Source organism: Leguminivora glycinivorella, chromosome 17 (assembly GCF_023078275.1).
Source record: "Leguminivora glycinivorella isolate SPB_JAAS2020 chromosome 17, LegGlyc_1.1, whole genome shotgun sequence".
Lineage (NCBI taxonomy): Eukaryota > Metazoa > Arthropoda > Insecta > Lepidoptera > Tortricidae > Leguminivora > Leguminivora glycinivorella.
Genome location: NC_062987.1, coordinates 13,990,673 through 14,015,956, shown reverse-complemented (window position 1 = coordinate 14,015,956; position 25,284 = coordinate 13,990,673). Strand labels below are relative to the sequence as shown.

The following is a 25,284-nucleotide window of genomic DNA, read 5'->3' as shown; positions in this document are numbered from 1 at the left end:
GGACGGACGAACGGACGGACGGACGGACGGACGGACGGACGGACGGACGGACGGACGGACGGACGGACGGACGGACGGACGGACGGACGGACGGACAGACAGACAGACATGGCGAAACTATAAGGGTTCCTAGTTGACTACGGAACCCTAAAAAGAAGTTTCCTTTCAAGAAAGAAGGATTAGGATGACAATTTCTCGTATCTTCATGAGAATTATTTAATAGTAAGTATTTATTTATTGACATGTGATGTTGTCACAGTACAGCAGTGTTATACAGTGATTCAAAGAAGAAGCAAAAAATATAAAATGCGATCACTTTTTGTCAATCAATAAAATAATAATGCGTTATACTTGACAATTTGAAGCTTTTGCTGGAGAACGATACAAAACCAAATTGCTGGACCCAAATTAAACTTAGTCGAATTAATCTTTTTTCTAATATCGGGCAAAGATACATACTAGGCGAAGATACGGTTTTTGTGGCAAAGAGGCCAGGGTGGCTAGCCGAATGGCACAATCGCTCACGAAACGCTCACGAAACGAAGCGCTAGTAGATATCTATCTCTATCGCGCTTGCGTATTGGCGCGACAGAGCCAGCGGCGTATCGCTTTCGTTTGGCGTCGGAGAAATGCCATTCGGCTACGGGGCCTGATTTAGACGGTTGTACGAACTCGCATGCGATTTTAGAGGTAGTTACATTGCGGGCTGTTGCGGGTATATACAATTTTGCACAGCCATCACATACTGCAATGTACGGCAGAAATGGTTACTATTTTAAACAATGACTTACCCAATAAATTAGTGCGTCTCCTAATGATTTACAATTTCCTCTCAGACGGCAGAGGATACTTTAATGTGCGTCTGTTGCAGTGTAGTCTAGACAGAAAAGATTTATGATATCGCAGTAATAATGTCGTTAACTGGATCTAGCTAATAGCAAAAACAATTTCGCTATGGATTCTGCTCTTAATTCTTTTATGGATTCTCACTTACACACACAACGCGTACTAGTAAATTACATATCAGGGGGCCGATTTTCGAATCTCACGCGTTCGAATGTCTCACTAAAATAATAGGCAATTCATAATGGTCGAGACTCAAGAGGCGTAGTCAGAGGTCAACAAATAAATGTGACATCTGAGGCCATGGCTAAGGGGTGAGTATTATATATATATATTACTTTTCTGTTCGACGGATTCGGAAAGCGGTAACTTCGTTTAGCGCAGCGGCCTGAAATTTGACGCTTTCCGGAGGACAGAAAAGGAAATCGTATAGTACAATGTTTTAAAGTATATAATATTAGGTGGATGGACTGTGTAAGACATGATATGGAACTAAAACAAGTTAATGATGAGATGACGAGTGACAGAGATGTATGGAAGAGAAAGACATGCTGCGCCGACTCCAGGTCACGGATAAGGGTAAGATAATGATGAATATTAAACGTCAATATAACTTTTTTTTTTAATGGGATAGGAGGCAAACGAAAGAAGAAGAAACACGCCAAGTTTGTTTTGTTTATTGATGTTTGAAGGCACGTTATATTTCCTGCCGTACTAGTGCAGAATAACCTAACCACAAAATTAAAATTTTGAAAAAACCCCGACCGCGAAATAGTGGACCGATTTTCATGAAACATAAGAACATTCCCGACTAACTCAGCTTTCAGACAAAAAAAACTAAATCAAAATCGGTTCATCCGTTCGGGAGCTACGATGCCACAGACAGACACACACACAGACAGACAAACAGACAGACAGACAGACACGTCAAACTTATAACACCCCTTCGTTTTTGCGTCGGGGGATAAAAATAGCACGATTTATACAGTCAAGTACACACTTGAGTGATATACCGTGTACGCTTATCATAAAATTTTTGCAATCGCTATACGAACCGTCTAGTGGTTCACAAGTTATAATAATTATGTATGTAAAATTATAAATTTACATACATAAGCAGTATTATACTATTATAATACTGCTTATGTATGTAAATTTATAATTTATAATTTGTAATTTATAATTTATAATTTTGTAAATTTATAAGTCGTTTGTAATTATGTCGGATTTTTATATCTTATACCTATGTATAAGATATAAAAATCCGACATAATTACAAACGACTTATTATCGGTAGGTAGTAGGTACATAAGTGCAACCAACCCCTTTTTACCTTGAACTTATTGTTTCAAAGTACCTTCATTTATATGTTTTAAAAAGCAATTTGCTAAAGCCATTATTTCAGGATTAGGTTTCAGCTCAGGGATTATAGTCATTATCCGTACCTGTAGGTCTGAAAAGATTGCCCGTCGCTTTCAGAACCGTTTCATTCAGTTGCACGTATCCTTGAGAAGCTTTATTAACTAACTAAAGATTAACCGTAGTAAAAATGGATGGACTGTTTTTCTATGAAGTAGGTAGGTATTTCAGGTACGAGTAGTGTACAGTTACTAAGCCAAATTTTAACGCTTGTAAGATTGCATAGGGGTACAAGACCGATCGGTCAATATCAAAGTCAAAAGTAACGTTTTTTAACACCTAACGCAAAAACGACGCGGTGTTATAAGTTTGACGTGTCTGTCTGTCTGTCTGTTTGTCTGTCTGTATGTGTATGTGTCTGTCTGTGGCATCGTAGCTTCCGAACAGATGAGCCAATTTAGATTTAGTTTTTTTGTTTGAAAGCTGAGTTAGTCGGGAGTCTTCTTAGCCATGTTTCATGAAAATCGGTCTACTATGGCGCGGTCGGGCGTTTTTTCAAAATTTTAATTTTATGGTTAGGTTATGATTGAAGAAACATCACTTTATACAATGACAAAATATGTATCGTATCGCTATAGCGTATTATACCTTAGTTTGTTTTACTGCAGGCCTTAAGTCGTTATTTTTAAATACCAAATAATTAGAATTCGGCAACGTGACGAGTATTTATGTAATAGTCAAATTAAATGATGTTTAGAAATTGTAACGCATGTATGGTTAATTGGTTGTGACTGTTATGTCGTAAGACTCGTAAGGTATCTTTTCAGTACAGATGGTGTTTTTTTACGCACTAGTGCGAGAAGTGGTTCATTATATGCCAGGTCGAAACTTCGAAGGCTCATCTGTACTGAAAAACGTCGTACGATACATGTGCGACTCAAACTTAAAATGTCGGGCCAAGCCCGACGCACACGGTAGTAAGCCGGGCGCCTTCGGCGCCCTCTAACTTAAAGTGTCGGGCGAAGCTCGACGCACGCAGTCCTAAGCGGTACTTCCTTTTTTACGCACTTGTATCGTAATGTACTATTCTGTCACAGCCATCACAATGTATTTATTTTTCATACGTACCAGTCGGTATCACAATTTCATTATTCGATTTAGCTGGTGGCGAAACAATAAAATTATCAGACCCCATTTTATCCTAACCCGACTTACCTAAAACAAATTGAACCTTAACAAATATCGTTTCTGTTACAGCAAATATTGCAAAACAATAGCTCCCATGCTCCGATTGGCGCTACCGAGCGCTATCGCATTTAGCATCCTAAATAGATTTGATTTATTTCACAATCTGCTTATTGGACAAGCTGGCCCCGTAGCCGAATGGCATTTCTCCGACGCCAAACGAAAACGAAACGCGTTAACGCGTTGAAAAGTTAATCGGGCTCTGTCGTGCCAATATGCAAGAGCGATAGAGATAGATATCTACTAGCGTTTCGTTTCGTGAGCGTTTGTGCCATTCGGCTACGCACCCTGGCCTAGCCGAAGTGACGATCGTTGATGCTACGTGGTGAACTAAACGCAGTCTGGCTCTGTCGCGCAGTCGCTCGCAGTGGCGTGGTAGTATCCACACCTGGGACAATGGCGATCAAATATATGAAAGAAGCGCGTTCCTACGCACACAGTCGAAGCTCGTATAGGTGAACGCGTACCATGCTTGTATGAGTGAGATAAGACAAGTCAACTGGTCGCGTTTTTGAAAGGCGGTAACTGTGATGTAACCGAGAGCGGATGGGCGGCAATTTCAGCGGGAAGCAGGGAGTGGCCATACTGTACGATAGTACCCTTTATTATACTATGCCACTACAGAAGAGCAATAAGGAGAGCAAGCTACGAAGCGTAAGATATTGTTACGTTGGCTAGGTACCCAGATTTCGTATACTGTAGATTGTGGTGGATATTATTTACCGCTAAACAATAGGCCGTTGCCGGTTCCCCGCTAATCGAGCCATTGCGTTGACTGCCTACTCATGAAAAGGTTATTCGTCTGAACTCAACTGAGAGTAGACTATATACTAGGCACGCATCTACACCCTGTTTTTATTGAATTCCGTTAACTTTAATGAAAGGTTAGATCAAATACAATTAATTTCTCTAACACTTGTATGGATGTATTTATATTATATGGATGGAAACTTTCCATTTCATAAATTTAAATTCCTTTATTTTTCGTGAAACTTTCGTGAATTTTTCAAGAAATTTAAGATTTTTTTTGGAAAGTTTCCGCAACTTGCTCATCACTACTCCATGCCTATCGTTTGTTCTTTTCTGCCCATTTATTGGAGCGAGAGAAACACGCGATAACTAAATACTTACCATGATTTACTAACACTGCAAGAAAGTAAGCTTCTGGTAGCGGAGAGAAAGGTTTTTTGCAAGACCCTGGGAGTCCTGGGACCTATTCAGAGAGACGATGGCACCTGGAGGATCCGGAAAAATGCCGAGATCAAGGAGTTGGTGGTCGAACCCAATATCATCGGCGAAACGAAAGCCCACAGACTTAGCTGGTTCGGTCACTTACTTAGAATAAGAAACGATCGGGCTGTCAAGATAGCGTTCTTGGCTCGACCGCCTGGTGGCCAGTCCTCCCAGGTATCGCTGGGAGGACAGTGTGGCGGCGGATCTGCGTCAGTCACGTCAGTGACTGGTAAGAGGCTGCGCAGAATCGGGAAAGGTGGCGATCTGTCATTTCGGAGGCCAAGATTTACTTTAGATCACTGAGCCAAAATAGTAAGTGAATGGCACTCTAATCAATATTCGTTTACCTAAATTGACCAAACCACGTAGGCGAATGGCATTTCTACGACGCGATACGAAAACGAAACGCCGTGAAAAGTAGTCTGGCTCGTCGCGCCAATACGCAAGAGCGATAGAGATAAATATCTACGAGTGTTTCGTTTCGTGAGCATTTGTGCATTCGGCTATGATACGCACGCTGTTAATCACAATTCACAAGGTTAATGTTACGCTGGTTCGGCGAACACAGCCGTGGAAAAGTGTTTATGAATCGCAGCTCGCTATCGCTTTTCCGCCATTACTGCAGCTAATAGCTAATAATATCACGCGTTTGGTTAACGCTGCTGTATTTCGTCGCTGCGCGTGCAAAATTCGCTATGTGATTTTTAACGATTTTTCGTTTTCAATGCCATTTTAAACCTTATTTCTAGATACATATGCTCCAAAAACAGCGTCGAGCTTATTTCAGTATTACAGGTTTTATCAAAAGTAGGTATGTGACGCCCATACATTGAATGTTCTTCCTATAATCGCTAACTGCAATAAATCACATAACTACATTATCTTCTTATAACAGCAGTTTTGGAATTGCGCCTGCTATGTGAATTATGACACATAGCTATATTTTTGGAAATATTGTATAATAAGATGTGTTAGATGTTTGTGCCCGATTTGTACAATCTCATACATAGCGATAATTTAGTACTATTTGTAGAAATCGTGAATGTTTCCAGATCGTGTGTTTTGCGTCACATAGCAGGCTTTTCTTATAAAAATCTTTTAAAACTTGTTTAAATGGTGTATGGTAGCTGGGTTTGTCGTCAAGTATAACCTCTATAAATGAGACAGAGTGTAGTTTCCCTTTTTATTGAGACTATGTCTGAAAGTACTCACTCTGACCGAATAGTTATTTTTTAATATTAGTTAAAAATAAATCATTTCAAATTGATTTTTAAGATTAACTGTCAGAAATTTATAGTGTTTAGTATACTGACAAATTTCGTGTAGGGTTCAGTGTGTGTAAACGTATATTACAAACTATCGAAATAAGATAAATTTATGCTAAGTAACTCAAAAAAATAGCAAGTGATTTATCATTGCCTTGAAGTGGCAAGACATCGTTTTGTATGAAATTTTGTGTGATAAGATCTACCTATCCTTTCTGGAAACATTTTACAATAAATTAATGAAAATGAAATGTTTAATAAATGAAAAAAAGCTGAATTGAGAAATCACATAAAGTTTTGAATGACAAAGATTTTTTATCTTTTTCGGATCAAAAGGGAAAAATGGAACCCTTATACAATTATGTACTTTCTTGTCTATCCGTTTATCTATTTGTCAATATTCTTTATTTCGGAAAAACCCTATACTCAAGTGTACTGTACCGTTCCTTGAAGCTGTAAAAAAACCTTATTTCTAAGTAAATACAACATAGGTTAATTGAGTTGAAAAAAAATCTACACTCTCAAGGAAGTCAAAATTAATAGGGTACTTCCGGTTGACCTAAACTATAAAATTTGGAAAATAAATCGTATTACACCATACATCAGTACATGGTTATTAATATATAGTTGTGAGAAAAAAATAGTAAAATGTACACGTAACCTTCGGTGTTCGAGCCAGACTAGCATTATCTGGTTTTTTCAAGTTAAACATGCATAATGAAAACTTATTCAATGCGTAAATGTTTACATAATACCACATTGAGCAACTTTGTAACTGAAATAACCTCCATTCATAAAAATTAATGGAATAAATATATTATTCTAGTTGTAATATATTGGTAGTAAAGTAATATATTAATTAAATCGAGTTTTTTATTATAGTATTGTGTATTAAGCTTATAGTATTAAATCGTGGTTTTTCTGAAATAATTTATTCGAAAATGAATTGATAAATTACAAATAAACAACAACATAGTTAATTCAAATCATATGATTAAATAACTATGTGACGATAAAGTGCACAAATTGTATTTTGTTCCTTAAGAATAAAATCTAGTTATGTGATTGTAAGACACATACCGATTATTTACGACTCAAATTATAATCGCTATGTAACATATTTATGAAAAAATATTTTTTTAACCTTATAATAACTAAAATATAATTTCAAGTAATTTCTTAATGTATGCAAAAGTGAAAATACTTATGCCATAAAAATATTGATTTATTTATGTTAAATAATTGCCGAAATAAACAGTTTTTTGTGTCTCCTGTAAAGTAGGTTAAAAACACATAGCGAAATTTGCACGCGCAGCGACGATTTACAGCTTTCTGCTTGTATTTTGATGTTCGAGTCATAAAATTCGTTATAAAATGTTGTTGGGTAAAACTTGCTACATTATTACTTTTGAAAGTGCGACATTCATAACATCAATACCAGAAACGAGGACAAACTAGCAATGCCAACCACACGGTTACAAAAAATCAGGAACTCTTTCGTGGGTAACTGCGTACGGTTTTATAATAAACTGCCTAGTACTATAACTGAACTTCCATTACATAGACTGAAGAAATACGTAAAGAATAGATTAATTTGTAAGGCTTATTATAGCACTAAGGATTATATTAATGACAAAACCGCCTGGGACTGAGTTGACTTGCGCACTCTTAAATACTAGCTACCGTTTATATTTATTATTTAGTTGCCATATTATACTGTTGTATTGTATTATTTACTAAAATAATTTCGTAATCTGTAATATAATTATTATTGTAATATCTGTAATTCTTAAGCTGTAATTGTTAATATTCTGTATGACATGTCAAAAGTGCTTATTTAATTAAGCCTACTTGAATAAAGAATTGAAAAAATTGAAATTGAAATATTTGAAATTCAACATGCTCCATTAAGAATAAATTCAAAATTTCAATGTTGTTAAAATTACAGTAGGTAAGTACATTATGACAAAGTAAAGTTACTTATCGTATTTTTATCCAACCTGAATGTTGTTTTAAATATGTAAATACACTACTGGCAGATACGAAATTGTTTAAACTGCCGGAATAAGTATGTTCTCTAAAATAATAACGACACTGCAAAATTTTAACTCAACTTTGCTTTATCCGAAATTCTAAAACTTGAAAATGCAACAATGAAAAGAACGTAAGCTAAACAAACTATCTAAATAAAACAAAAGCTTCTGCCAATGCGATCCGAATAATCGAAATAAATCCGACGATCGCAAACACATTAAGGCGCGATAGATTGCTCGCAATTAGCGCCGGTGCGAGCAAAGCGAGCAAAACGACGATGCAATTTCCGAACGAGTGTTGGGCGTGTAGCCAAGAGCACTATCGTTTATTATACGAATCGACATTTTTTTTCCCCTATGAGAATAGTTGACAACAAAATAAATAACATGCCTAGTTTTAATCGGTCTTCCGTATTGGAGCGACAGAGCCAGCTTATCGTTTGACATGAAGCTTCAATGATTGTATTTTTAACCCCCGCCGCAAAAATCACGGGGTGTTATAAGTTTGAAGTGTCTGTCTGTGTGTGTGTGTCTGTCTGTTTGTCTATCTGTCTGTCTGTTTGTCTGTCTGTCTGTCTGTCTGTGTGTGTGTGTCTGTCTATGGCATCGTAGCTCCCGAACGGATGAACTGATTTGGATTTAGTTTTTTTTTTATCTGAAAGCTGAGTAAAAGTCGGGAGTGTTTTTAGCCATGTTTCATGAAAATCGGTCTACTATGTCGCGGTCGGGGGTTTTTTCAAGATTTTAATTTTGTGGTTAGGTTATTAGCTAGAGGCCCTGATGAAATCTCGTAGCTGGGTGTATTTAACTTAAGGTATCGCATCACAAACCTCTTCAATGTATACCAACTGAGCTGTCAATGTTTGGCAAAAGTGAAATGTGTTCTAAAGAAGCAGAATATTTTGTATGAAATTTAAATTACCTGATTCATTACACGTGCCACTCCATGCATTTCAAATATACAATATCACATATTGCATAATACAGGTACCTAAATAGTAAATATAAAAATGTTATTCTATCTCTTGGAAAAAGGCATCACCATAAACGCTACAAACGCAAGTGGAAGCCGAACGTGGAATACATAATTCGCCAAAACACGCATTTGTAATCATAGCATTGCCATAAAAATGTGCGCGCAACCGCGAAACATATGTGATAATATAAACAAAACGTTGTTATCACATATACCAGTATATCCAGTGAAATAAAGTAGTATGCTTAAATAAAACGTCATACACTAAATTGAAATGGTCGAGTATTAAATTATAATTGTTACGAATTTTCCAACGTTTATATTTCATTTCGGATTTACGGATTAATTTCTGTGATGGGCGTGTAAAACTGCATTGCGCAAAAATTACAATTAACAACAAGCATTGGTAACATTGAAATTTTGAAATATAAAATGATTACCTACTGGATTTTGATTTGTAAATTTCTTTGGTTATAGGTACGCAGAGTTCATTAAGGTTATTTTATCATTTTGTCCACTCTCCAGCTGGCATCTTGATGAATCCTTGGCTAAGGTAGCTAAGGATGCCAGAGCATAGATAGTTTGTTACTCCACAATACGTCCTCCTAACTGCGACAGTTGGACAGAAAAACACTGAGGTCTTGGTATCGGTAAAGATCCACTTGCGTTGCACCACAACAGTAAGTAACTGATACATTCTCTTCGTATTGTTTGAAGTTTGTCGATGTAAAATTATCATCCTACCGAGGGCCCCTGAATCCCGCTAAACTCTAATTAGGTAGTAGACCGTAAACCACTCCTGAACCCATCGACTTGTTATACTGCCGTAGCATTGTCAGAAAAATCAGAACGGCCATAAACCGAATGATTGAAACGTACAATCGAGTGCAAGCCGCATCGATTGAGCCGTGCACCCGATGAGAGCCTGTGTTTTATTTCCCCGATTTTATTGGGTTCCGAGCCACTGCCAACATAACGACTACCAAACTATGTCAAATATTTACAAAACACAACCTTACTGCGCTGAGATAAAAATACTAGTGGCTCTCAAAACACATTCGTGGTTTCACAGTTTGACAAAATATATTTGTATGGCGGCAAACGCTCAATTTGATGAAAAATATTGACTGCTCTGGATTGAAGCTATATTTTATTTTGAGGCGATATTGCTTTGGTGGAAATTCCATGTTTTTGCACCTCTACACTCTACAACAAACGGATTCTAATAAAAATGACAACCAATAGTGCTATGCCTGACTTCATTTTAGAATACAAACGAGCACTAGCGAGTATTCCTACATTTTGCGACTGCGACTGAATATAAACCTACATGATTTACTTATTGGTATGCCATTGGCAAGGTGGTTTTTTTGTTTTATCAATATGTATTAATAATAAGGTAAATATCCTATTGCCCCACCTGATACAGTACAGGTATGTTTTTAATGGTCATAATAATAACCTAACCACAAAATTAAAACTTTGAAAAAACCCCCGACCGCGACATAGTGGACCGATTTTCATGAAACATGGCTAAGAACACTCCCGACTAACTCAGCTATCAAACAAAAAAAAACTAAATCGAAATCGGTTCATCCGTTCGGGAGCTACGATGCCACAGACAGACACACACACAGACAGACAGACAAACAGACAGACAGACAGACAGACAGACAGACACGTCAAACTTATACACCCCGTCGTTTTTGCGTCGGGGGTTAAAAAGAAGGTGTAAGAAACTAAAATATTTCTCGACCAAATAAGTAACTCCACTTTACAACAGTACTAGGGCATTTTCAGAAATTGGGACTCAAAATGAGTGACAGTTGTTAACAAAAATTAACTCTATGTCAGTTTTGTGAAACCGATAAAACAAACGCAATGTAATTCCTACTTACCTAGTTTTCAACATAAATCTGAATCGGGGATTCATGTACCTAAGTCAAAGAAAGCAAAAATTTCCCGGCTATCCAAAACATTAGCAAGCATTTACAAATTCGTGAAATAACCCAAAAGTACGATGGAAACATAAGCAAACGGAATATTAATTGACTTCCCAAGAGGAAGCTGATGAAAATTTACGAACTATTAAACCATCCGACTGAAAACGGTTACAACCACTCCAACAACTATAACGCCCTTATTTCTTCCTTTACAAAATTTAATATTCATTGAGCCACATTGAAACTCATTTTTCGAACAGCCGGCGTATTATGCTTCCAATTTTAGCACTTATCTATGTGGATAAAGCATCCGTCACGCTTTGGCAAGTAGGCGAGTGTGAGAGTGACAGATGTCTTATCCACGTGGATAACTTGGATAAGTGATAAAATTGGTAGCATAATAGGCCGCCGGCAATGCTGGTCAAATAATCGCAACTATAAAGTCGCTGTTCTGATTTTGAACATTAAAATTAATATTTTTATGAGTTGGTATTTCAATAAAACTGTAATTATAGTCTAGCCGGGGCTAGCCGTTTCCGCTACTCGCCGTGAGAGGGCGGGCTGGGTCAATTAGTAGCTGAAATTGCGAGGGGTGAATTAACTAGTGTCCGGCTCTAGTATAGTTAAATGTTTTATTGTAATGTGCATTTGCATTTCTTTGAATAAGCTATCTGATACACTCTGATTTAAGGAACTTTCACTGTTCGATAATGTTGGAGTTTTCGTATACTTGCGTTCTAATAATTTGTAACGTATTCAAAACGGCACGTCGGCTGTCAAAAAAATGTTTTTTTTAAGTACAACTAACAATCTACTAACTACCCTTTTTATTGCAAACGGCAAATTAATTAAAGAGCCGGTTTGCCCTTAACTTATCCTATAATATATGTTTTACACAAAAAGTCCAACTTTGTTTATACTTGTCGTTATTGTCTATAAAAAATGTCTGCCGATTTTCGCAAGCGACACACAACGTACAATTCTATCTTTTGAAATCAAACAATATAAAAAACCGTAAAGAAATCCCTGTGCCAACAAATTGTCCTGCAGTTTGGTAGAAGATTAAATTGCAAAGAAAGAATTTCATATCAAGAATGTTTTTTTTTTTTGTAAAACAGTTAAAAACCATACAGGCTTGTCAGTTGTTCTGCAGTTCTGCACACAACTAATGTGGGGCAAACTTGTACGCAGTGAAAGAGGCCAAACCGTCGCGGTATCGCAAGTTCCAGTTACTTCACAAAGGCTTGTTTTCCATTCTTGTGGAGGAAATGAGCTACTTACTCGCCGAGATTGTGACACGTGACACGTCCTAGATCTGCGTAAAGAGCGTCCCTTTCTTGTGTATGAAAATATGCCCTCCTAGACAGTGAACAGGGAGAATATACAGAAATATAGTTCAAAGACCTAGGAAAACCTACCTTTCTTAGAGGATCGGTCTAAAGTAGCGATAGGTACCTTGTTTCCACGCAAAACAACAGAATGAAAACGATCTAGATTGTTTACCAGTTTAACTAAATATAATTATCTAAAACGCTGACTGATACCTAGCTCGAAATTTTAGCTTACTCGACTGACATCTTATAAACTAGTGAAAAACAACAAATCAAATATTTAAAAAAAATGTTCCCTATGTGTAAGTACTTACCCCCTTATTCATAAACGTACTCTAATCCGGTAAAGTTCGTTTGTCCTTTTCTAGCACACCAATACGTCGGAAAGTGACAAACGAACTTTATCGGCTTGATAACTTTAGAGTATGTTTAAGTTTAATATACAATCCATAACTTGCAGTCTTTGTATTCGCACAGTGGGGTTGAAAAACTGTACCTACATTACCCTACAAATCCCACACTTTACTTAAACTTTGTTCCTTTGTTTTAAAGGTGAAACCCACAATATACACACTTGCACTTACACTCTATCCCCGTATAATTTAAAGTGAATATTGTATGTGTTATTCGTACGTCACCGTGGCGTGTAAAGCCCCATTACAGGCACACGACGGATCACGAACGCCCCCTGTCGGGTGCCGGCGTAATTACACAGGACATGCACCGCTACAAAGAGCGTCCAAGGACTGGGTTTTTACGTGGTTCGTAGATTATCTTGAACTGTGTTTTTTTATAAACTTAAAGTTTTATATAAATAGCATTTTAAAGAGACACGCTGACGGTGAATGTGGTAGGAAATTTAACGCTAAGCTGAAGAAAAAAAAGGATTATATCTTCATTGGGCACAGTTACAAAAACTTGCCAACTAATGCAAATAAACAGTATTTCAAATTAATAAACAGTATTTTAAATTATTTTGCAATTGGAATTCATCTTCTGCCTCCGGATCCACTTTGAAATTTTCATATATTTTTAGTATATTTTGCGTGGTGTGCGGAGTATATCTATGTATTGTTTTCTAATTTACAATTTTGCTGTAAAGATATATTATTAGCATCGTAATTGCATGCTAATAGGTCAAAGAAAATAAATGAACCATAAAAACCTCAAAAATTCTACCTTTTTTACAGCCTACTCCATACAAAATACAAAAACTTCAACTGAAGTCCGGAGGCAAAAAATGAAACATAAAAATTGTGCACTAATTACAAAATGGCACAATAAAAAAAAGTAAAAATGACCCACCCCATGGGTATGGGTATTTCAGTCACCCTAAGAGCTCATGAACGTCGCGCGTCGCTCTAATAACTAGTTTACACAGTTGCTGTGGTCAAAATCGGCCTCCTGGCCCAGTATGATAAAGATGATAAAGAGACGCACGAACACGCTTACAAAAACTACATTTTGTCACTACTTTGAAAAAAACTTGTATCTTCTTTTGTCAATGAAAAGAAAAATGTAATAAGTATGTATGCAATGCATATAGACTTACTGCGTTTTAACTTTGAGGAGCAGTGTGAGATGCGAGATTTTTTCAATGACGATTTATAAATTACCTAAAACTTCTCATGAACATTTATGTAACATACTAGCACTTATAATCATAGAAACATAATGTCTGACAACAAGTAGAGATTGTTTATGTAAATAAGAATATAGGTAAACGATTTCATCTAGTCAGTCAGTCTAGTCTAGTGTTGTCTAATTTTATAAATTACAGCGTAATTTAGAACAGAAGACTCTGATTATTAGGATTTTATTATGTTCAGTACTTACTTAAATAATATGTTGTCTCCTTTGGCCCTCATGATAGTTCAATTTGCGTGCGAATTTTCATGTGCGGAGTTGATACTAAATTGCTGTTATTATGTATTTGTAAATAGGTGTACTATTGTCCCAGAGCTGTAAGTTCACATTTTTGACACATGACAGCGTCCACAAAACGTAAACTGGCGCGACCTAATGAAATTTTAAATAAAATCCTGTAATGGTATTTAAAAAATCAAGCACTTAAAAACAATATATCGCTTACTTAATCTAACACAATACATGTTACATTTTTTGCAGTTCTTCGTTAGTGAGTATTCTACGATATTCATTTATCACGCAGGATTTACTTATTATGTCATTTATCATTCATTTTTATTTTTAATCTAGTGCTGTGGGAGAGTCTGTCATTTCGATTCAAATGACATTTCAATAAGTTGATAGAAATCGTATATCTATTCTGTTAAAGAGGGCTTTCATGTGAAAAATAGTGAAATCGCAACCGAGCGCTTAATCATACCGTGTGTGGTATCAATTAAAGAGCTTTCCGAGTAGTTTACAAATATATCACATATTATAGGACTTTTTCTACTTGGTCTAACAAAATATGAGAAAATGTCCAGAAGTGGCAATAATTGTGACGAGGAAGGCTCGTTTTCAAAAAATTGCCAAAAATATATAAGAGAAATTCATCAGCTGGCAACACCGGCCATGTAAACATTATACCAATCGAGGTCTCGCGATTTTATTTATCAAATAATTGTTTACTTACGAAGACGAACACTAGAAGTTTGGGTAAACAATCCTTTCTAACTTGCGCAAGATTGTGTACTGCGAACCTCCAAAATGAAGCACAAAATCACTAGCACGGACCCGGTGAGAACACTTTTTTATCCGTTACAAACTCAAAAATAATATCGAAGTACAAGTTGGTGGACGAAGCTGTTTCCTGATAGGCCAAGCAATGACAGCGTGCGTTAGCTGCCACAGACGCGATCACACTGTCAGTTCCAGAAAAATGTTGACAACGTAGGGTAGTCAACTAATTCGCGACACATTAAGCAGTTTAAAACAGTTCCTACCCGACATTTTGGACGGTTGCTGAGTAACAGATGATGGTGTTATAGCTACTGAGAGACGAAATCCACTACGGGGTGTACATACTTCGAGACTACGAGTTGTGCGAGTAATTGCTGCATCTGCTACGGCTGCACGGCTGGTTTTATTTATCTCGGCGAAATTAGATGGAGTTGTTTATACGGTTTAATGCTAAGTTATGTATTGCTAGTTAATTTAATAGTTATAATTAAGCATATGGAATTATTTACACTATCATTTTAAAATGTTTTACAAGTTTATTTTGATTATTTAGTATATTTTTAATTTTTGTCGGCTGTTAGTGTGATTATTGATATATTTTTTTTGTTTGTTCAAAATATTTTATTATGTTTTGATATTTACTTAATTAGTTAACATGAGCAGCCCCACCAAAGCAACATGCCCTTACTGTCCGGGATCACCTAAGTTGTACGTGGTGCCTCGGGGACTTCATGTTCACATTACTAAAATGCACCGGGATGTGGCCAATCCTGATCCGGGAGCTAGTCCGAGCACTCCTAATTCAAACCTTGCTTTGCCACAGCCCGTTCCGACAATAACGGTTACGCCGACGGCTCCGGGACATAGCTTGGAGGTTTTGCCGTCCTTGAAATCGAGCGTACGCGTTTTGAGACATATCCCAAAGGGAGCGCGAAGTCTCGCTGCCGGTAAACTATGTGACGTGATAAACGAGGCGCTGCGTACAAATGAGACCGAAGATTGGTTAGCGTTACTTTCTTTTTCTTTTTCGGCTCTAAGGGTTCCGGAGAGTAGGTCTAACAAATCCCTTACAAGTCTTGTCAAGGAAAATATTGAAAATTCAGAGCTATTCCTGCCCGATGGCTGTGTAGGTCATAAGTCGAGCTCTAAATATCGCGCAATAGAGGCTAAAGTCTATGACGGCGATTTAAGAGGTGCGGTTCGTTTGCTTATGTCGGAATCATCATTGGCGCCTATAAATGAAGACACGTTAGGAGCAATGCGTGAAAAGCATCCGTCCCCTTCTAAACCACCGTCTTTCCCACCAGAGCCGGACCGACATAGTGTTCATTTGTCGGTAGCATCGGCTGAGGTGGCTAAGGCGTTGGGCTCATTCCATAACGGGTCCGCTTCGGGGTTAGATGGTCTGAGCCCGCAGCATCTTAAGGAACTGACGTCCTCATCCGCAGGCAGTAACGGGCCACGTTTGTTGGAATCATTAACCTGCTTGTGCAATTTCCTTCTAAAAGGGATGCTTAATTTACAGGTGACGCCTTATTTGTACGGAGCATCGTTGTGTGCCCTTTCCAAAAAAGATGGGGGTATAAGGCCGATCGCTGTGGGCAGTGTGATTCGGCGTCTTACAGCAAAGCTGGGATGTCAAGCAGTGAGAGACGTTATGTCACAATACTTACAGCCGCACCAGATCGGGTTTGGTACGACAAGGGGTTGCGAGGCGGCTATACATGCTACCAGGACTTTTGTTTTGGAACGCGATAACACGGACAGTGTCCTTGTCAAGGTAGATTTGAGAAACGCCTTTAATTGCCTTGACAGGGACGTTATGTTGCAGCAGGTCTTGGAGCGTGTGCCGTCTCTCTACCCCTTTTTGTATCAATGTTATTCCGCCTCGTCTAACCTTTACCTAAAGGACGAATTGATTAGTTCTCAGGTTGGAGCACAACAAGGTGATCCTCTAGGTCCCCTGATTTTCTGCCTGGCTATACAGCAGACCATTGTTAAGCTCAAATCTCCGCTTAACGCGTGGTATCTTGACGATGGTACTATCGGGGGTAAGCCGGGTGAAGTCATGGAGGACTTACAGCTATTGATACCAGCCTTGAAAAATGTGGGTTTAGAGGTGAACCCAACAAAGTGCGAGCTTTTCACGTGCGGGCCAGTGTCGAAATTTCATTTGGATAATTTGGAGTCTCTATTGCCTGGGATTAAAATGGTTGACAAGACGGGGTTATCATTATTGGGGGCGCCTATTTTTCTTGAGGGGGTCAGCGCGGCTTTACGGATGAAGAAGGATGCTCTCGTTAATGTTAGGGACCATTTGCTCAATTTGTCATCCCATGTCGCTTTGACGCTGTTACGGAACTGTTTTGCCACGCCTCGGATGACTTACATCCTCAGAACATCCCCAACGTGGAAATTTGTTAACGAGGCTAAGGAAATCGATCGTGAGCTCAGGGTGACTTTGGAGATGATGTTGAACGTGGAACTGAGCAACACCCAGTGGGTTCAGGCTGCTCTTCCCATAAGATATGGGGGTCTAGGGATACGCGCGGTTGAGGGGTTGGGACTAGTTGCATTTCTTGCATCAGCTCACGGGGCTGCGGATCTTGTCGCTCGCATTTACCCTGAATATGGCGGCAATTTTCCAGTCTCGTACGTTTCTGATGCACTTGCACAGTGGTCGGACACAATCCCCTGCGGTAAGCGGCCTGACAACCCTGTTATCCAAAAACAGTGGGATGACATATTGAGCAAGCGGGTATATGATTCGCTGGTGAGTGGTGCATCGGGCGTTGATCTGGCGCGCCTTAAAGCCCTCGAACGGGCTGAATCTGGGGCGTGGTTACATGCCTTGCCTTCGCCTAAGCTTGGTACGCTGTTAGATGATGATTCGTTACGAATTTCAGCGGCTCTTAGGCTGGGGGCAAGGGTGTGTGAGGCTCACCGTTGCCGCTGTGGAGTGATGGTTGAGGAAGATGGGCACCACGGCCTTAGTTGCCAAAGGTGTGCTGGGCGGTTCCCGAGGCATCACTCAATTAACGAGATCGTGCGTCGCGCGTTGGTCTCTGCCAATGTGCCTTGCGTCTTGGAGCCACCGGGGTTGAGTCGCACAGACGGCAAACGGCCAGACGGACTGACCTTGGTTCCGTGGCGAAGGGGCGCTGTCTCGTGTGGGATGCAACTTGTGTCAGCACTTACGCTGCATCCCATTTGAGGCAGACTACAAGTTGTGCTGGCTCAGCGGCGGAGTCCGCGGCAAAGTCTAAGCACACAAAGTACTCCGCGTTGGAAACCGCTTATGACTTTGTGCCGGTGGCAATTGAGACAGCGGGGCCTTGGGGTTCAGAGGCTCGCTCCTTTTTCAGGGAATTAGGGCGTCGTTTGCGGGAGAGGGGCTGCGATCCTCGTTCTGGGTCGTATCTGGTCCAACAGGTCTCCATTGCAGTTCAGCGGGGAAATGCGGCGGGTATAATGGGGACGTTTGAGCCAGGTACGATCCAGGGAGGGTTATTTTAGATTTAGGTGTATGTTGTGTTCCTTTTTATATATATATATGTTAATAACCTACTTGACATGACATATCTATACTATATTTGACGAAGCCTGTGCTGTGGATTTTTGTTTGTACTTATTATTTACTTTATTCTATCAGAGAAATTTATAATCACTAAGGCATAAGAGCAATTTTAGTAAACGTTGCAGATTAATTTTGTACGAAAATAACTCCGATGTGATGTAGATTTTCAAAGAAATTGTCACATAAGTTTAGGTAATTTCTGAAAAAAATTGAATTCGTCTTAGCCTTGTTTACTCTTTTTAAAAACCTTATAATAAAAATGTAGTCTGAGAAGTTTGTAATAGTACAGGATATACGTATTATAAATTTACCAGTTTCAGTATTCCAAATTGTCCAAATTTTACAAATAAGATCGACTAATCCAGCACTATACGCGGGTTTTCCTAAACGTGCATCAGAGAAAAATTCATAATTAATTTAATGAGTTAGTTTTCTAAAATCCAGTCTGATAAGTGTCACGATAATAAGATGCTCTAATTGAAACTTGAATTAAATATATCTATTAGATAACGGAAAGTGTAGTATTTCACCGACTAAAACTATCAATTTTGCATTATTTTGACGTTTTTCTCAAAAGCACCCTTAAGCGCCTCCTTGTACATAGGGCCCAATAGATTAAACCAATTCGTAAATAATCGCTAGATTTGGCAAACGATACGTCTTAGCCACATCGCAACATACTTCAAAACAAATGTGTCAAAAATGTGAACTTACAGCTCAGGAACATTAATGTAATAATGACCTTTGTTTAAACCAGCCCCATGATCACCAATATGTAGTTTCCAGTGATTGGTCAGATTAAGGGGCCCGTGAAAACCGCAGCGTACCATTTGCGGGAGTCATTATCGGAAATTGCCTACGTATGTAATTGCATCAATTTATTTAGCCCTTACCTACCTTTCATACATCTGTATCCGATTTTATGAATTTAAAATCGTTATGGAGTATACATATTTATGTAGCATTAAGTCATATACCATGTAGCACTTTTTGTAGCTATCTATTTTTTACTGTGCAATAAGGTTTAAATAAAAAAAATAAAAAAATGGAAAATACAAAATAAGTCAAACCCCCATGGAATTGGTTCACCTACTTTTTGTCTCGTAATTGGAACATTTTTGGTGGTACGAGTATTCTTTGAAAGGATTTAATAATTAATATTTCGACATAGGTTCTTTCAACAATATTCTTGTCAGCAACAATTAATAGAAGCTGATGATGTAATTCAAATATTTTTTTAAAACCCTGTATGATGATCAATATAAGACTACAACATACAAGCACGATTTTTAAATAACTGCTTCAACAACAATACATGTAGGTGCCATCAGTCGAGAAAAATCCTTGAAATGTAACGTCATAGAAGTCTACGGATGGCCGTTCTAGCACGCAATTTAAATTTCTTGCAGTGTTCCTATTATAAATAAAATAAAAAATCCCAGTAAAGTGATAAGTAAAGTTTTTTATGAACACTTTCAAACAACATCAATATTCTTGCTAACAACAGTCAGCCCACAGGCTTGCGAAACAGCTAGATAACAGTTAGTAAAAGTCGGCATTTACCTGTGTAATGTAGTTTTCATCGCTACGCTACGTCTACTGTCGCATCGTTTTATCGGACGCTAGATACTAAAATCACATGAAAATGCAAAACTATTTAAAATTTAACATGAAGTGTTCTATCTTGTGTGTGTACTTCCTAATAATTCCCTTATTCATAAACGTTCACTAAAGTAATCAAGCCGATAAAGTTCGTTTGTCCCTCTCCATCACACCAATACGTCGAAAAGGGACGAACGAACTTTATCGGCTTGATTACTTTAGTGAACGTTTATGAAAAAAAAAAATCTAATTTAAAACAATATCAATATTTTGCTATTGTCCGCTCAGCCGACATAAGCTCCAGTGCAACAGAAGCAAGTGGTTAATAAAAGTCCACAGTCACCTGTGTAATGCAGTTTTCATAATCTACCATCGCATCGTTTAGAGATATAGCAAAAATACATGCAAATGCAAATGCCGGGATAGCGCAAGGAGGATGATGATGATGATGATTTAGCAATGAGTATCTTATCTTATATTATAACGGTTACTGTGTAATTGCTTAATAAATAATCTATTATTATTTTAAACAACATAAATATTCTTGCCAACGACAGTGCTCCTCAGCTAGGGTGTGCAAACCGGTTAACCGGTTAACCGAAAAACCGGTTAACCGAGACTTTTTGGCCTCGGTTAAAAACCGGTTTTTATAGTCTCTAACCGGTTAATAACCGAAACTGTATTTATTTCTCAAAATTTGGAAAATTAGGCATTAAATAAAATAATAATAATATAAAATAAAATAAAATAAAAAGCCTTTTTATTCCATAAACACTTTACAAAATTTTCCTTATTAACTAAATTTAAATATAAGTAGGTATATTAGTGGTTAGGACCCCTTCCGGGTATAGGCCTCCTCCAATCTCTTCCACCGTTCTCGGTCTTGTGCCTCTGTGAGCCAGTTGCTCGACACTGCCTCAATGTCGTCTGCCCAGCGAGCGCGGGGCCGCCCTGATCTTCGTTTGCCAAACGGGCCTTTCCAGATGGTAAGTCGTTTTGCCCATTTGTCATCTGGCATCCTCGCGACGTGACCTGCCCATTGCCATTTGAGTTTTAATGAGTGCTCGAGGGCATCGATTATTTTTGTTTTTTCCCGTATATTCTTATGTCTTATTTTGTCGATAAGTCTAATATTTAGAACTTTTCTTTCGATCGCCCTTTGACATGCTCTAATCTTGTGTTTAATATAGTTTGTGTATTTCCACGTTTGACAGCCATAGTTTAGTGTGGGGAGAAGACATGAATCCAGTACTTTTCTTTTCAAGTGCAGTGGTAGGGCGCTCAGAAGCACATTAGCCAGACTCCAAAACTTGTTCCATGTCTTTTTTACCCGTCTCTCTACTTCTTCCGTGTTATTATCTGGTCTAAAGGATATTTGCTTACCTAAATAAATATATTCTTTTACGTAGTCTAGCTTAGTGTTTTCTATGAATATGTCTCTTTCTACATGATTTGTCATTACTTTTGTTTTTTGAAGATTCATTTCAAGACCGATTTTTTTACTAGCTGTATGTAGAGTATTTATCATATATTGTAGTTCTTTCCAGTTTCTCGCCAGTAGTACTAAGTCGTCTGCAAAGGCCAAGTAAGATAGATATTTTCCATTTATGTTGATTCCTTTATATTCCCAATTCAAGCTTTTCATAACCAGGTGTAAGACACTTATAAATAGAGTCGGAGAGAGCGGATCTCCTTGTCTGGCACCTCTTTCGATATTTATGTATCTACCTGTGTTTTCTAATTTTACTCGACTTTTGCAGTTCGAATATATGTTCTTAAGTATGTTTATGTAAGTATTATTTATCTCTGCTTCTTCCAGCGCTTCCCATATAAATTTATGCTCTATCGAGTCGAACGCTTTCTGATAATCAACGAAGGCGGTGTAGAGTGGTATTGATAAACATAGAGAGTTCCAGGCATTAAAAGGTTCAAAAATACGTAATTATTTAATGTTTTGTAATAATAAGGATTTATTCATTACTTTTCATTGACAACATTACTATCTGTAATTATTTTATTTTAAAAAAACCGGCCAAGAGCGTGTCGGGCCACGCTCAGTGTAGGGTTCCGTAGTTTTCCGTATTTTTCTCAAAAACTACTGAACCTATCAAGTTCAAAAAGTCTTTATAAAGTTGTACTTTTGTGATTTTTTTCACATTTTTTAAACATGTGATTCAAAAGTTAGAGGGGGGACACACACTTTTTTTTCCTTTAGGAACGATTATTTTCGAAAATATTAATATTATCAAAAAACTATTTTAGTAAACCCTTATTCATTTTTAAATACCTATCCAACAATATATCACACTTTGGGGTTGCAATGAAAAAAAAATCAGTCCCCACTTTACATGTAGGGGGGTACCCTAACAAAGCATTTTTTTCCACTTTTTATTTTACCACTTTATCGGCGTGATTGATATACATATTGGTACCAAATTTCAGCTTTCTAGTGCCAACGGTCACTGAGATTATCCGCGGACGGACGGACGGACGGACAGACAGACATGGCGAAACTATAAGGGTTCCTAGTTGACTACGGAATCCTAATGAGTCCCGAGTCTACTCAATTACACATTTTATACAATACATTACAGTGCGGTTAGTATATTTCGACTCCGCATAGACCTAACGTCCAGCCTCTTACAACGACATAAGCACAGGTATTTATTTGGTTTTCGTATGTGATAGTATGAAAGTACATCCGTTTATTACGACTCCGATTTGAACGACCAGCCGCTTTTTACGACACATTTTACACAGAATCCGTCCGTCAAGTCCGGTTGCAACGACGAGCGACAACGTTTTTAGTTTTACTAGTAAATTGAAGAAACAAGGCTACTTCCACCCGAGCACGGCCCCCAGTCTTGCCTACAACAAGTAGCAAGATTACATTGTGGCCAAGTAACTTTTTGGAGTATTGCATTTAAAATTTAACAATTTGTTCGCCTCGGGTCTAATCTTATAAGCTAAATAGAACCCAATTTGTATTTTTCGATTGCGTATAAACTAGCTTTACTTACAAATGATGAGCAAGCACGCATACTAAGAAGGACTTTTCTAACTAAACAAATCACAATAAAATAAGGTATTAATACTATGATGATAATAATACCCTGTAAATAAACCTATTGATTGAAATGTTTTAGTAATAGAGATGTAGATATTACTTTTAATTAAAAGAAATGAAATTTGTTTTGTACGACATCTGGTTAGTACGACGTAATATCAGCGGTCCCTTGAGCGTCGTTGCAACCGGAGTCTACCGTATATTTCAAACTATATTTTTTAAAAGAAAGGTAAAATGGAGATCTTGGTTTTCTTACATCAATTGCTTGTATTACTTTGGGCTCTGGGAGCTGTAGTCCTTCGCGACATGCCTAGAAAACGCAACTGTCGAATCACATTCAAACCACACAAGCCTTTTTTTAGCAATTTCCGCATTTACCAAATTTCCAAAAACTGGATAAAAATGATCTTCATCGTGCAAGTAATACCTGCTACGATATCATCAACATCAGAATTCTTAAAGGTAATGGTAATTATAGCGTAGTACGGCCATTTACCAAAAATCCTCAAAACCGGTTAATAACCGGTTAACCGGTTTTGAAGGAAAAGTCTCGGTTATTAACCGGTTTTTTAAGTTAACCGGTTTTTGCATACCCTATCCTCAGCCCACATAAGCTCGCGCCAGAAGCTAACAGTTCATAAAAGTCCGCATTTACCTGTGTATTTGTGTAATGCAGTTTTTACAGTCCACTATTGTTTTTTATGAAATAGGCAGCAAAGGAGCTGCCTGATGGTAAAATATCGTAAAATTCTAATATATGGAAATGCTTCTATAAATAAGTTCATATTGTAAAACAACAGTAATATTCTTGCCAACAACAGCCCACATAAGCTCGCGACAGAAGCTAACAGTAGATAAAAGTCCGCATTTACCTGTGTGCGGGCGGTAGTCGAAGGGTTGCCCCCGCTCAGCTCACTCACCTGAAACAATGGAGAGGGTTAATTGTGGCCATATTGGTTAGGCTGCCTATCTGAGTCATGCTTCAGTGATTCATTTATATTGTGTCCTGTCCTTTATGTTGTGTAGGTAATTGTTTGGTTTTTTTTATCGAGAAAATTATAGAATCATGTCTGAAAAATTTTTGTAAGCGAAGTGAAATACGTAAATTATACAATATTTATTGTGGCTTTTAAAATAAGTTGGCAGCGACTCTGACAGCCTGGCCAAGTGGCCAGTGCAGATGTTATTGCCAACGCAAAACTTTGATGATATTATTTGACGTTTTTCGAACCCATTCCTAACCTATTCTATTATCAAAATATTTGCCACCTTATTTTGGCCTGGCTCTATTAACAGCGCCCTTATATGTTGGCTTTGCAAACATTCAAAAGAAATTATGAAGTATGGGCATACATATCGTCACTACTTTAAAAAACTTGTATCTTCGTCTGTCAATGAAAAGAAAATTGTAGTAAGTATGTATGGAATGCATATAGACTTACTGCGTTTTAACTTTGAGGAGCAGCGTGAGATACGAGATTTTTTCAAAGTAGTGACGATATTATAATAATTTAATGCACACTAAGATAAAAATAAACATATGAGGAGTGTCTTTTCAAAAGGACTTATTTCTATAACTCAACAAGGTTTATTTCTCTAAGAAGACATAGATAAAAATAACCTCTGTTGACTTATAGAAATAAGTCCTTTTGAATAGACACTCCTCATATATAACACTGCCTTTCCCAATATATAACATTGACACTTGACACTGACAACTTCTGTGCCAATTTCTGGGCTGATAAGTATCATTAGTCAGCGTCAATATTTCCTTGTTCAACAGGCAATGGACGGGGAAGTGTCACTGTTGTGAAATGGGCCACAGTGACGCCAGAAACAACCATTATGATCGTAGTGAACGTGTTAAAATTTAAACTGTGAAAGCCACAAGTTGTAATAACTTCTATTCCATGATTCTTAACCTACTCTCACCTATCATAAATTCAACAACCACAAAGGAGTGGCAGGGCTCGTCCTTGGACCCCCCTCCCAACTACCCAAGTACCCCTACCCTCGGTCACGCAACCCCTATCTCGTTGTATCTAAGCGGTTTTATTACTAATGCCCTAATAAATTACACATGCCTCGTGTTTAGATAAAATTGGATTTATGATTCCATTGGATCTGTAAATAAATATTGGTGGGTATTGGGTCACGTTGCGGG

The 25,284-nt window shown here is 37.9% G+C and overlaps 1 protein-coding gene across 1 annotated transcript in view; it reads right to left on the bottom strand.

Annotated features, from left to right (window-relative positions):
- Positions 1-25,284, bottom strand: part of LOC125235229 (amyloid-beta-like protein) — a 349,914-nt gene that overhangs the window by 93,346 nt on the left and 231,284 nt on the right. The window contains exon 2 of the mRNA XM_048141716.1: positions 23,993-24,040. Coding sequence (XP_047997673.1) covers positions 23,993-24,040 — 48 coding nt within the window. The remainder of the gene's footprint in view (positions 1-23,992; positions 24,041-25,284) is intronic.